Source organism: Sus scrofa, chromosome 13, assembly GCF_000003025.6.
Source record: "Sus scrofa isolate TJ Tabasco breed Duroc chromosome 13, Sscrofa11.1, whole genome shotgun sequence".
NCBI classification, from domain to species: Eukaryota; Metazoa; Chordata; class Mammalia; order Artiodactyla; family Suidae; genus Sus; species Sus scrofa.
In genome coordinates, this window is record NC_010455.5 from 92538112 (window position 1) to 92553264 (window position 15153).

The following is a 15153-nucleotide window of genomic DNA, read 5'->3' on the forward strand; positions in this document are numbered from 1 at the left end:
CATATTTAAGATTTTTAGCTCCAGTTAAACTCAGATTCTAGTACTTTATTATTATTAGGAATAAATTCAGTTGATGTTGGTATATTATTAAGAGTATGTTTGAAATTATTTATTAAAAAGATTATCTTTAAGGTCAAATATATAAATTAATAGGAATATCCCTAGGATTTTCACATTAAATGGTGTGACACCTTTGCGGCTTGAGTATTTATAAAGTTTGCAATAAAAGATACATTTTTTTTTTCTTTTTTTTAGGGTTGTACCCATGGCATATGGAGGTTCCCAGGCTAGGGGTCTAATCAGAGCTACAACTGCTGGCCTAGGCCACAGCCACAGCAACGCCAGATCCGAGCCGTGTCTGCAACCTATACCACAGCTCACAGCAACACCGGGATCCTTAACCCACTGAATGAGGCCAGAGATTGAACCCGCCACCTCATAGTTCCTAATTGAATTAGTTTCCACTGTGTCACGACGGGAACTCCAAGATACATTTTTTTTTTTAAAGATACATTTGTGAAATGATGGGGACTTTTGCTGATTAACAGAGAGGAACAATGTTTATGTGTTTTGTCATGAGAAGTCCATTAATTCATTTAATTAGGATGCATTCAAGTAATACCATCCTATATTCATAATTGATATTATTCATTATATTCTGAAGAATAATTATTTTATGTCTCTTTAACTATAAATGTAGATTTACCTATGTTTCTCATAATGTTTAATAATTAACATATTTTGGGCGGTCTTCAAAAGAAATAAGCCAGTAAAATTTCCCAGGTTGAGGTTACTAGGTTATGTTTCAAATCAGACATCTGGAGATTCAAGATTTATCTGTTATGATCAAGCTTTTGTGTTCATATAGTTGATAGTAATGAAGGTTATTGCCACATTAAAATTTTAGAAATTCTGGAAGCTGTGACAACTATGATTGTTCGTTCCTAATAGAGATGTATGCATTATATTTTAGCCAGATTTTTTCCATTTTTTCACATACTGACTTCATAATTTTGCTTGATTGAGCTAGCTCAAATGGAAAACAGGCATAGGTTAATTGTGGAGAAGCTCTTAATGACCACTGGTTGTGAGAATGATTTCTGCCTTGGAAGGAAGGTTGGAACAGTGGGGCAAAGAGGTACACATATGGCAAATTTCATGGATGGACAGGATACCCTGGGAATATTTCTTCAACTCTCTGATTAATCAACTTCATACCTCTTTTGAGTTGTGCAGTAATGTTATTAGGGAAGCACAGATGAATTTGCTACCATTCCTCAAGCACTAAAGATCACATTTAAAAACGTTTTAGGTAGAGGTACCACCAACCTCAGTGAGAAGCTCAGTGATAGTGTACAGAATGCATGAAGATTGAAAACTAAAACTAAGTTTTTTGGCCCCTAGTTACTATGCCAAATAAAATATAACTCATTGAAGTAAGTATCAGAATCAGTCCATAATCTTGGCATTGCCCAGGGAATAGCAGTATCACAATGTACTGCATTCCATTTAGCATTCATGGTTTTGTCAAGCTAATTTCATGGTGGTAGATTCTGGTTGGGTTAATGTACCATTCTTCCTGAAAATTGCCAGAATGGTAAGATTTGCTGTTTCTACCTTTTTAGCTCTTTGAGTACATACCAGCATGGTTAATTTTTTTGTAGTCTGTGCTCTGACTTCCTGAGTAATTATTATTTTGAAATATTAAGTGATTTAGACAGATCAGAAATGATTTCCTCAGGCTAACAAGATAACTTCTTTGTGTAATATATAGAGAAAATAAAATACTAAATAGGATTAGCATTTTGTCTGGAAAGATGATAAAGTAACATCCATAGTGTTGTTACACTTTCTGTGGAATAGAGGGAAATGTTAAAATGCCTGTTTGAATATCATCAGAAGAAATACATTTTTTTCCCTTCTTTTGCCAGAATTGAAGAATATTTATTCTGCCATAAATTCACAGATAATTCAACTTTACAGTTAAGGAGATATATAAATGTAGTTCTGTGTTAACTTCATTGCTTTATGCTCTCTTTCCAAGGAGTGGTGTTGGATGCTGGTTTCATTCAGTTATAAAGGTGACGTTGTCGGTGTATTTAGCTGTATATCTATTGCCCAGGCATTGTAACTTGTAGGAAAATACTTATAAACTAGTATTCAGATATGCTAAGAAAAATATTATTCTGCCACCAATACTGATTGGACCAGGTACTGTTTAGATGCTAGCTATTTAGTGGAGAGCTAGACTGACAACTGACTGCTGTCCTGGAGTCTACATTTTTATGGAAAAGATAGATGATAAGCAGACAGTGAGAGAGGCACATAATAAGACATCAAATACTAACAAGTGAAGAGGAAAGCAGGGTAGGGAGGGGGGTAAGTCTGGACAGGGATGGAGAGGAACAGAAGGTTGGGATGCTTTTGATAGTGGGCTAGAAAAGCTTCAAGGGAGATAGTTAACCTTGCAGTAGGGACTGGATGAAAGTACATTTAGGTGCAAAGTTAGTGGCCCAGTTTATAAAATGCAGCGAGCCCTTGTGATATTTACCTTCTAGTGACTTTAAGCCTTTTAAGCTTTTAAATTTTGCTTGAGATAGGAATTCAAATTTTACTTTTTAATCATAGTCTGCATAGAGCCTCTATGTTTCATTTTGTCTTAAATAGAAATATTTAAGGGACAATAATCATTTTCTAATTTGCGTGCAGTGTAGTTAGTTGCTTTTCGAATTCTAATTTTTAGTGATAGTGCATTACCTAACCAACACTCCTTCATTATCCTTCTAATAAGAGACCATTTGATGATTAGGGCATCAGACCTATCAGAATTTTAAAGGACTGCTTTGACAGACCTTAGATTACTTGTTTGAGTTGGTAAACATAATCTTAACTTTCCTTGCTAGTGGCTTGTCACCCTTAACACAGTGCAAAGCAGTCAGACCAGCAGTCCGCCTTGTCTGTCACCATGCCATTCCAGAGAATGTGTGGCTGACAATTATCTTTTTTTTCTCAGAAATATTTCTAAAACTTCAGTCATTTGCATATCTCCTTCATGGTTTTTACCAATATATGTAGTTAGTCTTATTCTTTAAATTCTTTTATACTTTATTTAGGCTCTAGGTCCTAAGCTGGGATATCCGTATAATCTCAGACTTGACAAGATCATTTTCGCGTTCTGATGCATCCATTAAAATTATGTTGTTTCTGCATCATTTAAAATCTCCATGGGTGCTACCAGTAGTGTGCTTACCCCTCACTGAGAAACACTGATCTCAGCTTTTTGTTACATGAAGTTGAATACTGCTGAAGGCTGCATTAACCCATTCAGACCATGTATAAATAACTTTGTTACTTTATTTAGTACCTTAGTGAGTAGACAAATGGCTTTACAGCCTCCAGAAATGCCTAGCTGGTTGTTTGTTTATTGAAATATCTGTTAATATTTGGGACAAGCCATGGGCAAAATTGTACTGTAAGCAAGGTTAGTTTGCTAAAGTAATGCATTGCTAATTATGGACTTGTCGACACCAGTGAGCCCGGGGGAGAAGTTACAGTTTTGGACAAGGGGCCTCTTGTCAATCCAAACATACACAGCAAATTGGACATCTCTTCCAGTTAGAGTGAAACTGTCTTAGTAAGTAAAAAATCCTCAAATGATTACCAAGTTAACTTCCTCAATATGTAACCTATTTCAAAATCAAAGCTTATGAAAAAAGTCCCCAAAATTCCCAGCGACTACTCTGGGATGTCATAGAACCAAGCTGCCTATATTTGATTCAGAAGAATTGAAATGATTAGTAAACATATGTGACTAAGATATTTAACCTTGCTCATAGAGGCCATACAGTTCTCTAAAACAGAATTTTAGTCTTATACCTTTGAGCATCTGTTTATCCTTTATTGCAGTATGATGCAACCCTTAAAGAGATTTTTACATGAAACCGTTCACTGTCAGTTTAATGCTAATATATGTCAATTGCTATAAGATATATATTAGCTAGTATATATCAATTGTTATGAGATATATTTATTATATATTATAAATATTAGTGTAATTATTGTAATTCTTCAAGCTTTTTTTTCTTAGAAAACTTTATCCTCTTTTTTCTTTCTTTTCCTCTATCATTACATTTTCTTCTTTCCCTTTCTATTTCGCTCCTCATATCTTAAAGTAGAAAATACATGTGAATTCTAATATCACTCAAGGAGAATTTGGTCTTGGTTCTTGTGGCAGAATATGCTTGTTTGTAGAACATGTCACATAATGTGAGGAACTCTATAGTTTAGTGTTTGGAATTAGATCAGTAGATAAAAGAGGGCTTGTTGTTATGCAGGTTTTTAAAAGTTTGATTCTCACTGAAAAATGGCTAAATTCCTCAATCTTTGTTTTGTTACGTTTTTGTTCAAGGAGGATTATTATAATATGTTGAAATATAGGGAAAACAGTTACTGCAGAAGCAATTTACATATTAATTCTTCACAGTAGAAGTATTTCCTAGAATCATTTACAACAACACCTATTTGGAGGGCAGATATGTTTGTAAGAATTCCTTCAATCTGGACATTATCCATACACTTTTTTTTTTTTTTTTTTTTTTGTCTTTTTGCCTTTTCTAGGGCTGCTCCCACGGCATATGGAGGTTCCCAGGCTAGGGGTCTAATCGGAGCTGTAGCTGTCGGCCTACCCCAGAGCCACAGCAATGCGGGATCTGAGCCGAGTCTGCGACCCACGCCACAGCTCGTGGCACCACTGCATCCTAAACCCACTGAGCAAGGCCAGGGATCAAACCTGCAACCTCATGGTTCCTAGTCAGATTCGTTAACCACTGAGCCACAACGGGAACTCCTACCCATACACTTTTAAACATTGTCTCTGTAGAACAAAAATCCCTTGCTAGTTGAAGTACTGATCCAAATGCTATAAAATCATAGTTTATCAAAGCCACTCAGTTATGAAGATTTCTAGTCTTCCCTGAAATTATTCTGTTTGAATAAGGAGAAAGATTATAAGATAATGTTCTAATGTCAGCAATTTAGTCAAATCTATTTTTAGGATAAAATCTGAGTTTGTTACCCCCAGTCCTCTATATTAAGGGCTGGAACACACATTACCAGGTGTAGCTAGATTAGTATTTCCCAAAGGTCAGTATCCATCCTTATTGCTCACTTGTCCATCCCTAGTTAATTATAAATATTTTGATTATTGTCCTTGCCTAATATATTTTATAATAGTATTTTAAACTTACAAAAATATATCTATAACTCTTTCAGTAATACTTTTTGGACATAAATAGAATTTTTCTACCACAGAAAATAAAAATAGAAGACCCATTTCCTAGCATTTTAGTAATTAAAGTATATTTTGTTATTGCGTATGACCAAGCCTGTAACATAGTAGAAAGGAAAAATAACCTTAGAAATTAATTTTATAGTTGTATTTAGATATAACCCTCCAGTAGTGAAGATATTTCTAATGGTACCAATGTCTTTCCTCATATTGTTTAGATCCCATAGATCATGATGACATTTTGCTAGGGATGGGCACACATCCTCATAAATATGTTTATTCCTAATAAGTGGAATAAAACTTATTCTTTTATTAAACATTTTGAAAACATCTATTGTGCTCCAGCGACTGGATTTTAAAAAATGCTGATTGATATACCCTGTTGTCATTGAGTTTATAACCTCTGGAGCAAAAGTACCAAAGATACAAACTACTGAGAATATTCTGAGAGGGAATAATGTTTAGCATGGTTCACCCAGCCTTTTTGAGAAGATGATATTTGAACAAGAAGAGATTTGCCAAGTTGAAGGGGTGAGGAAATATGTGTCAAACCAAACAAAGGGTTAGTATGTAACAAGTCCCAGGAGCTCAGAACAGTAGGATATATGCCAGGAACCCTGGGCAGTTACAGTTCCTTTCTCCCAGGGAGGATACAGGTGCAGAGCTGGGAGAAGCCAAAATGATAAAATGGGTCAGTTCCAGACAAGGGGAAAGGGGCGAGAAAGAGGGAGTTGTGCAGGTTGTTAGAAGTCAGGTAATAACAAGGACTATGCTGTGTCTGGATTTGGCTTTGAGGGGAGCATTGACAGCTGTTGCTGAGCAGTAGTCAGAATTGTGGAGATCACACTGATACAGATTCAAAGGTTAATGGAAGGGAAAGAAGCAGGAAAACAGCACTTGGAGATGACTCTTTAGAAGTTTGGGAACAGCAGATTAAGAGAAGAGGCAGGAGTTCCCATCGTGGCGCAGCAGAAAGGAATCTGACTAGAAAACATGAGGTTGTGGGTTTGATCTCTGGCCTTGCTCAGTGGGTTAAGGATCTGGCGTTGCTGTGAGCTGTGGTGTAGGTCACAGACGCTGCTCGGATCCTGAGTTGCTGTGACTCTGGTGTAGGCCAGCGGCTACAGCTCTGGTGAGACCCCTAGCCTGAGAACCTCCATATGCTGCAGGAGCAGCCCTAGAAAAGGCAAAAAGACAAAAAAAAAGACAGAAGTGAAGGCAGGGTCCTCTTCCTCTTGTCATGCCATCCATTTTAGAGCTCTGTCAGCACTGTGAGGGCTAAGAGAAAGAATGGAAGAAAAGGCAGGGTGTTCACATAGAGAGGGTTTAGAGGCAAAGAAGTCTTGAGAAGGAGCCAGTCAAGTTGGCAGCTTAACCTTGGGTAGAAGGGAAAACTTCCGGGAGATGGAGAAGAATGAAAGATAGTTTACAGATGGGTGGCAGGATGGTGAGAGAGTTCATCCCTGGGGGCCACTATTTTTACTGGATGTATAAGCTCATCCACTGTTGACAGTGAGAGGAACATGGAGAAGGAGGAACTTGAGTGATGACGTTTTAGAAAAGCTGGAATGTGAGGGGGAGCTGTCCAGGGCCGGGGGGAGGATGCCTGGACCTTGGGAGGACCTGAGTGACCCTGGAATATAGTAATCTATGGAGGCAGTGATGGCTGTGTGTGTTTGCATGGGTGTGTTCATGCATGTATTTGTGTATTTTTGTGCTGTAGAATTAATTCCAGTTCAGATATAATAATTGATCATTTAATTTACCAAAGCTTATGAAGCTCCATCTATTTTTTATCCCTAAAGCCAGGCACTAGGGTTACTAAGATGAGTAAGATCGTTTTTGTCCTTGGAAACATGTATTCTAGTGGGTCAGACCTATAACACATGAAACACTGTATAGGGGAGCAGAAGTAATTGAGAGGAGACGGTGTTAATATAGGGGATGGAGATAGAGTAAGCGACCATCTTGAAAGCTTCCTGGAGGAAATGACATGTTAGCCGGCTTCTAAAGGAGGTCATGGTTGCAAGTGAGGCTCTTGAAGATTTCAGAGGACAAAAGAGATGTTGACCACAGATGGGGTACATACTTAAGCATGAAGTAGTTGAGGAATGCAGGGCAAACTTTCAGGAAGATGGATGAATTTTAGTTTTCTTGACTGAACTGGCTTTGTTTTATATAGGACCAGAAAAGTTTTTGCAAACAACGTTTTTGGGGCATCAGTATGAGTTTTTTTTTTTTTTTTTTTTTTTTTTTTTTTTTAGATCTTTCTCAAAAGTTATGGTCTTACTACAATATTTTCTAAACCTAATAGCTAATAGTTTTTTTAAAAAATTAATGTTAAGAATGACAGTATAAGAATTCTCATTGTGGCTCAGTGGCTTAAGAACCTGATGTAGTTTTCTGTGAGGATGCGGATTCGATCCCTGGCCTCACTCAGTGGATTAAGGATCTGGTGTAAGGCCGGCAGCTGTAGCTCTGATTCTACCCCTAGTCTGGGAACTTCCACATACTGTGGGTACAGCCATAGAAAGAAAAAAAAAGGACAGTGTTAATCTGGAAATAAATTAAAAAAAAATTCGACTAGACATCTGTGTTTTATATATATATATGTATACATAGTGTGTATATATTCATATTTTATATTCTAACTTCTAAATTATAAATATATTACCAGTTGTCCATTTTGGCCCTGGAAGAAATATAATCAAACACTATTTGTTCTAAATTATAAATATATTGCCAGTTGTCCATTTTTGGCGCTGGAAGAAATATAATCAAACACTATTTGGTATACTATTTGTTGCTAACAAATAGTAACACTATTTGTTACTGACTCTTTGGAGTGTGAAACTTTTAGAGTTATTAGAGCCTTGATTCCTTTGGTAGCATTCAAAAGGGGGAAAAAAATGCATGCTTTTGTTTATGTAAATGCTAAGCATTTTCTGAAAGTTTTTCCATCCTTCTTGAAAGAGAAAGTACGTTGTTAAAAGCAAATATGCCCTGCTATAGGGAGCAGTCCTGTAGTGCCAAGGTAGTAGATCATTAGGCAGTAGAAGATCCCTTCCCCCCTCCCCCTCCCCCGGCCACCGTCGGGCTTCATTCGTACCTCTGAAGTGCATCATGCTTCCCAAATCAAATTGCTTACTTAATATTTAATGTTTCTGCGATGGAATCACTTTCTCCCTTGAGTTCGACTTTGGATTTGCCAGACACACTGACAACACTGCACTCCTTATTTTCCCCACATGACCTCAGCTTCTGCTTAAAAAATGTTCGAATAAAGGATGCTTTTGTTCATATCTCGCCTGCCTGCGATATATTGACAAAGTGTCTGCCGGCTGAATGGAATAGTTTTACAGTATGAGTGCTGCTTTCAGTGGAGGGGCAGGGCTTGGGCTGAAGAAGGAAGTGAATTGGATAGGTCAGGAGAATGTACCATTTGTAAACACCCCTTTCCTTTTTTATTCACGTGTCAGGACAGCAGGAGCAGGCTGTTCAGTGCCCGTCCCTGCACAGAGCCAGAGGGAAAGCAGCTTGGAAGTCAGTTGCAATTTTTAAACCTTGCTTTTTATTTCCCGGTAATGATCTTCAAGTGCTTGGACTTGTTTAAGAAGCTGTTTTGAAACTAACATGGTTTAGTCCACTAACTGCATGTTGGGTAAATTCAAAACCCACATGCTCGTCCTCTTGCAGTGGAATAAGTCACATCTGATGGACATTTTCTGTGCTTATAGCATAGTAATGAACGTCTGACAGGCGCGACCTTTCATAAGACAACCCACACTATTGGCTTTCTGCCCAGAATATTGCTGCAACACTATCTGTGATTGGTTATCTCTCTATCATGCATTGCTTCACAAGGGGAAACGGCCCCTTTTTTTAATAAATCTACGATGGCTGGCTGCAATATGCCTCACTGTAAGTATTGCGTGTGTGTGTGTGAGAGAGAGAGTGTGTAAGTGTGAGTGTGTGAGAGAGGGAGAGAGAGAGAGAAAGGCTGACTTGAATATTACTTAGTCTGGTAGCACATGGCAAGGTTGTGATACTGTAGGACATCAGTGAAGAGCTACTTAGTAAATCTTAACCTATCTCTTTTTTCTACAGGTTGGTACTAAGAAGTGCCTTTCCTGACGTCTCTGCTGCTTGGAACCGCTTCTAGAGCAGTCTCTGCTTTTGCCTTGCTTGCTGCCAGCTAGACTGTGACGACAGCACATCCACCCTCCACCTCTAGCCCAGACACCCCCATTTCTACTTATAATCAAGAGAAAAGCTCTAAGTATCTGGCATTGCCCTAGGCTGCTTTAGTTTTAAAAGAAAAGTTTGCTGAAAAAGTAAGATATCTTCTGCCAGGAAATCAAGGAGGAAAAAAAATTATTTTCTCGATTTTGCTCTAAACTGCTGCATCTGTCTATGCCAAACTAATCAATACCGATTGCACCACCAAACTCCATTGCAAATTCAGCTGTGAGGAGATTCCCTTTCAGACAACTTTGCTGAAAGCAGCTTGGAAATTCGGTGTCAAAGGGTCTGCCACGTTTTCATGCTTGCATTTTGGGCTCCAAATTGGCACTGGGAAGGGGTTACTGAGAGCACAAGGCTGATTCGAGGCCCTACTTTTAAACGTTCATCTACTTACAATTCTAGTATTTCTCTAAAAACCAAAACCTCTTTGAATTAACAGTTTCATGCTGTGAATTTCTAGTGGGAGATCTTTTCCTTGATATTGACAACACAATTTTCCATGTACTTTTAAAACAGGGAGTGGGGAAAAAAGTATTTTGGAGGGGACATTTTCATCATCATTTTACAGTTTTATCAGTTCAGTTTTTTTTGGTTTTTTGGTTTTTTTTTTTTTTGGTTGTTACTGTTTTTTTGGGGGGGGTTGGGTTTGTTGGTTTCACTGAAAATTTTAACTACCTGTAAAATCTAAACATGGCTGTTAGTGTCACACCAATTCGGGACACAAAATGGCTAACACTGGAAGTATGTAGAGAGTTCCAAAGGGGGACTTGCTCACGGCCAGACACGGAATGTAAATTTGCACATCCTTCGAAAAGCTGCCAAGTTGAAAATGGACGAGTAATCGCCTGCTTTGATTCATTGAAAGTGAGTAAATATTATATTATTTTAAGGATACGCAATAATTGAATAAAGGGGATATGAATATACAGTCCACTGAGTTTGGAAGTATGGATTGCTTTGTTAATAGTTGTAGTTATATGGTGTGTTCTTATTGATGATATTGGGGTGGGGCACTGTATTGAGAAGCAATAGAACCAAGCCTGGCCAAACTTTGTTATGAATAACTTTATCCGTCCTTTAATGCTATGATTTTTTTTCTAAAGCAGAAAGTGTCAGCGTACTTTTTATTTGGTAATAACTTAGTCAGTGTCTATCTATAGGAATAGTAAATGTAGGTATGTGTGTTAGCATATGCATAGATTATACACAAGGCTGTGGCAATAGCTGAGTGGGGTGGTTTGTTTTTGCTGGTTTGTAAAGGTGCTGTACCGTTGTAAAAGAATAGCAGATTTTAAGTCAGCTAAACTTGGATAGACTTTTTATTTTAGTATTTTGCGTTATGGATTTCCTTTTTATTGTATGACTCGATTAGTTTAAGGCCTGAAGCAATGCATTTCATGCAAAATATGACTAGAAATAAGGTTCTGAACTGCTGCTACAGTACCCTATCTCAGGCATAAACTTTGTTGAGTTTTAGAAATACGCTTAAGTACTATTTGTTAATTGGACTTTTTAAAGTTTCTAAAATTCTACTGTGAAGTAACTTAGCAGTTTATTTTCTGTTAGATCCTGATTATTTTTTCATTTGTAACAGTCTCAGGTAGAAGTGTTGTTGTTACCTTTTATGAGCACCATAATACTTAACAGATTTGCTTTAGTATATTTTGACACTCAAAAAGTCTTTGGGTTCATGTTTCAGGTATCACGTTTGAAAGTGGGTCTTTTAAAAGATAGCATACATGTCTTTATTTTGACATGCAAGGCCAAGACTAGACCTGTGAAGATTTCTGGGTACTCCCTGCCTACTTGGTTTTAATTCTGTTGCCTCTGAATATTAATGTGCTGGTTTAATTCACCCTTTAAACCTTTGCGAAGGGGATTGCTACCATTTCTAGATCTATAGAGAAGTAAAAGTCCATCTTGTCTTTTGCAAAAGAAAAAACATAGTGCTATAATAATCTTTCTTTACTACTTTAGGGGTGAATTACCTGAAATAGTTAACAGGTAAGTTAACTCATGACTCACTCCAATGTTGTAAGTTAACTTGTGAGTTAACTATTTCAGTACATTACTTCTTGGTCCAGTTTGTGCTCTCACTTTGCTAAAAGTTTTCACCAAAGACTTAAGGATATTATCTTCAAAGTAAAATACGAAAGAAGGTATTAACAACAACAAAGATATCTTATAATATTGTCCTTAATGCCATAGTTCTAAGGATCAATAAACAAAAGTTACAAATTACACTGGGCCTTTTTCTTTCTTTCCTTTGAAAGTCATCAATGAAGGGCACAGTGGTTGTACCTTGTGAATGTGTATTCCCAAATTCCAGCTGACTGAATTTAGGTGTAATTAGAGACTGGGACCCATAAAATGAGGGCCAAAGGGCTAATTACACTTGTCGGTAACCAGCTGTGTCCATAAGTAACCCTGTTTTGACCCAATTCCTAGTAAATCCAATCTTTAATCCTACAGACAGTTGATGGTGCACTCTAGCTGCAAAATGAAGGACATTAAACTTGGCTGTGACATTGAGTGGTTTCACAGAAGACCTGCCTCCACAGCATTTGGAAACATTGTGAAACATTAAAATTCAGTTGCTATTTTTCCATCTCAAAATATTTTTTTAGTTGCTGCTCACCACTTGTGGCCATAGAACAGTCCCCCTTTGAGTAAAAGCAGCAGCATTGCTTAATGACATGCTGTGTGGTTAACAAGATTCAACTGCCACATCAAGGACTTTTTTTTAAATAACAAATAATTTCAGGATCTTAAATTTACTTAAGAGACGAACTCATTGTACCAGCTAATCAGTGCAAATGTCCTTATTCTTTGTCTTTCTAAGAGAAACTGAACTTTATAGTGTCTAAAATGTGGTAAAATATTTTGGTGTGAATAAAAGGGAAAAAATAAATTTATTTCTGGTAGAACTTCATACCCAGAACAATAGCTCCTTAAATATTAGTGGAACAACTATGTTAAGAATTAATTTAATATTTTTGGATGTATAACTAAATATTCGTTTTTCATGTGTGTGTGTACATCTGTAATTAACACATGCGATTCTTTATGTAGTGTTTAGAATCCTACCTTTTAGATAGTAGTCTTCCTGTGTTCAATTTTGTGGCTAAAATAGATCCAAAACATATTTTAGAACAGTTAAAGTAATTCTGTGACTCATGCCTGAAGTTCTGAAATTTGGGAGCATTATGAGGTTTCCATGCCAGTAACCGCTAGATCATTTGTATTGTTTCAGAGAGTAAACGGAAGGAATTTAGAAACTTGTAATATCCTGACTTCTTTAATAAAATGTGTTCTGTGTATGGCTACAATCCGTAGTCCAGCGTTTTGTGAGTTCTTGAGCCCTGAGATGGAGGTAGCCTGTGTAATCTACTATTTTTAGCAAGTTAGGAAAGCAAACCAAATACTCTCTGAGAGGACCCTGGGAAATGGCTGTACCCTTCAGCTGTGCTGTTTCAGACTTTGGCCAGGCTCCCAGGTGACTTAGGTTTATAGCAGACTTTTATATAGAGAAGAATTTATCTCATTAAAAACAAAAGTCGAACCGTTCAAGAAAGTATTTACATAAAAGAAATCAATTGGCGTATTACTAAAGGGAATGGGAAGAAAATCAGTTGATTGTATTTTAGTTACATATTGGTGATTTTGAAGTTTAAATAACTAATTTAGATGAATTTACTATACGAAAACAGAATTCTGTATCATAGTAAATGTGTTGCTAAGTAAAATGAGGATGTAGGATAATGAGAATATATATACATATACTTATTAAAATATATTTGAAATAAAGTAATAGTAAGAAAGCAAAAACTGTAATAATCAGTGTTCGTTTATAAATGTAAAAACATTTTAAACACTTTAATTTTTCTCACTTAATTTTGCCTTTGCACTTACAGTCTTAGTTTAGAACAGCCTAAAGGTTATATTCATATTGAGAATCAAGTGGCTTACAAATTATCGATTTGTTTTAGTTACTTCCGAAATCCTGAACTTTTAAAAAAGTGCTTTATTTAATGCTGGAGGGGAAATTTCTTTCATGGCTTATGAAAGAGATACCAAAACAAAAATATCTTAAAAGAAAAATGTCAACAGTATAAGCTGCTATTGGCATATATTTCAGAAGTGATGAATCAAAATGTAGTTAATGGCAAGCTACCTATTTTCTTAACCAATAGTCTCTTACTTAAATTTTGGTAGTTGATATAAAGAAAGCTTACAGAATGTATTTTAGTGGACGCCAGGTTACTTACATTTTTAAAAAAGCTTTCACCTTATGATCAACAGAAATAGACTGTTGTTTGTTGAATTCTTCTTTTTCAAATATCCTTTTTCTTTTCCTGGGGGAGGGGGATTATAACCTCTGTGTTTACTATCTATTTTCCAAAAACTTGGCAAAAGTCATTTAACTTTGAAAAGTTTAGTCCCTTGTTCTCTTGTATAATTAGGCAGTTTAGTTTAAGATAATTACTTGCTCATTTCACTGTTACACACATTTGCGTATATAGATAACCCAATTGATCAAATTTATCATAGACACATCAGAGGCCATATTCCACTGCGAAGTGGCTTGGACCCAAGGGCATGAGTGAAAAGGTTTAAAGTGCTTCTAAAGACCTAGCAGAATATATGAAATACAGAAATCAGCTATTAGAAGTCATACAGATGAGTAAATAGCCAGGTAAATGAGCAACTAGGAAACTCAAAAGTTAGCAATGCGGAGTTCCCGGAGTTCCCTTCGTGGCGCAGTGGTTAACGAATCCGACTAGGAACCATGAGGTTGCGGGTTCGGTCCCTGCCCTTGCTCAGTGGGTTAAAGATCTGGCGTTACCTTGAGCTGCTTGCGGTGTAGGTTGCAGCCGCAGCTCGGATCCTGCGTTGCTGTGGCTCTGGCGTAGGCGGGGGGCTACAGCTCTGATTCGACCCCTAGCCTGGGAACCTCCATATGCTTCGGGAGTGGCCCAAGAAATAGCAAAAAGACAAAAAAAAAAAAAAAAGTTAGCAACACAAATAAACCAAGTCTCCAGATGGTTTGATAGGGATAGGGGGACATAACTGGACCTAATACAGTGGTCTCAAGATGTTTACAGTTAAATTTGAGAAGATCTTCCTTCTTTAGCACAGTTTATCTTCAGCGCAGCAATTGCCTGTATTGCTGCTGCTCTAAGTCCCCAGCATAGTCTTTCTGTCATATCTTTTAAATCAGTTTAACTGATAATGCTTACACAATGATATCTGCATATTTCAGGCTAAACATCCGCTTTTGAATTAACACTTAGATCTAGTAGGCTTCCAGTTGGAATAACTTTTACTTACAATTTTGTTATTGTTTCTTTGCTAATGGCATCTCCCATGTGATACTAAAACTTTGACAAGGTATTATATATACATGTGACTCTATAGGTACATACTCAGTGTGTCTTTAAGTGACAGACTGACACAGGACGTCCTAGTTTCCCCCTAATGACTTAGATGAACTAACTATAACTTGTGTAGCAGTGTATGCCATGTGCAAGTTCAAATTGTATTCTCTAAGCAGAAACTTCACAACTTTCTGAAGAACACCCTGTGAATGTGCCGAGTGTGATGTCATCAACTCTGACACA

The 15153-nt window shown here is 37.0% G+C and overlaps 1 protein-coding gene across 49 annotated transcripts in view; it reads left to right on the plus strand.

Moving 5' to 3' along the window:
• The window catches only part of MBNL1 (muscleblind like splicing regulator 1), a 204458-nt gene that overhangs the window by 46334 nt on the left and 142971 nt on the right, over positions 1 to 15153 (plus strand). For 31 of the 49 annotated variants that reach the window (XM_021069634.1, XM_021069635.1, XM_021069643.1 and 28 more), the window contains one exon: positions 9395 to 10396. The exons of 9 other annotated variants lie outside the window; for them this stretch is intronic. In XM_021069634.1, coding sequence (XP_020925293.1) covers positions 10223 to 10396 — 174 coding nt within the window. In that variant the 5' untranslated portion in view covers positions 9395 to 10222. Of the gene's footprint in view, positions 1 to 6457; positions 9209 to 9394; positions 10397 to 15153 lie in introns of those variants that run through there. 9 more of the 49 variants (XM_005669933.3, XM_003132494.6, XM_005669930.3 and 6 more) reach the window with 8 other exon arrangements.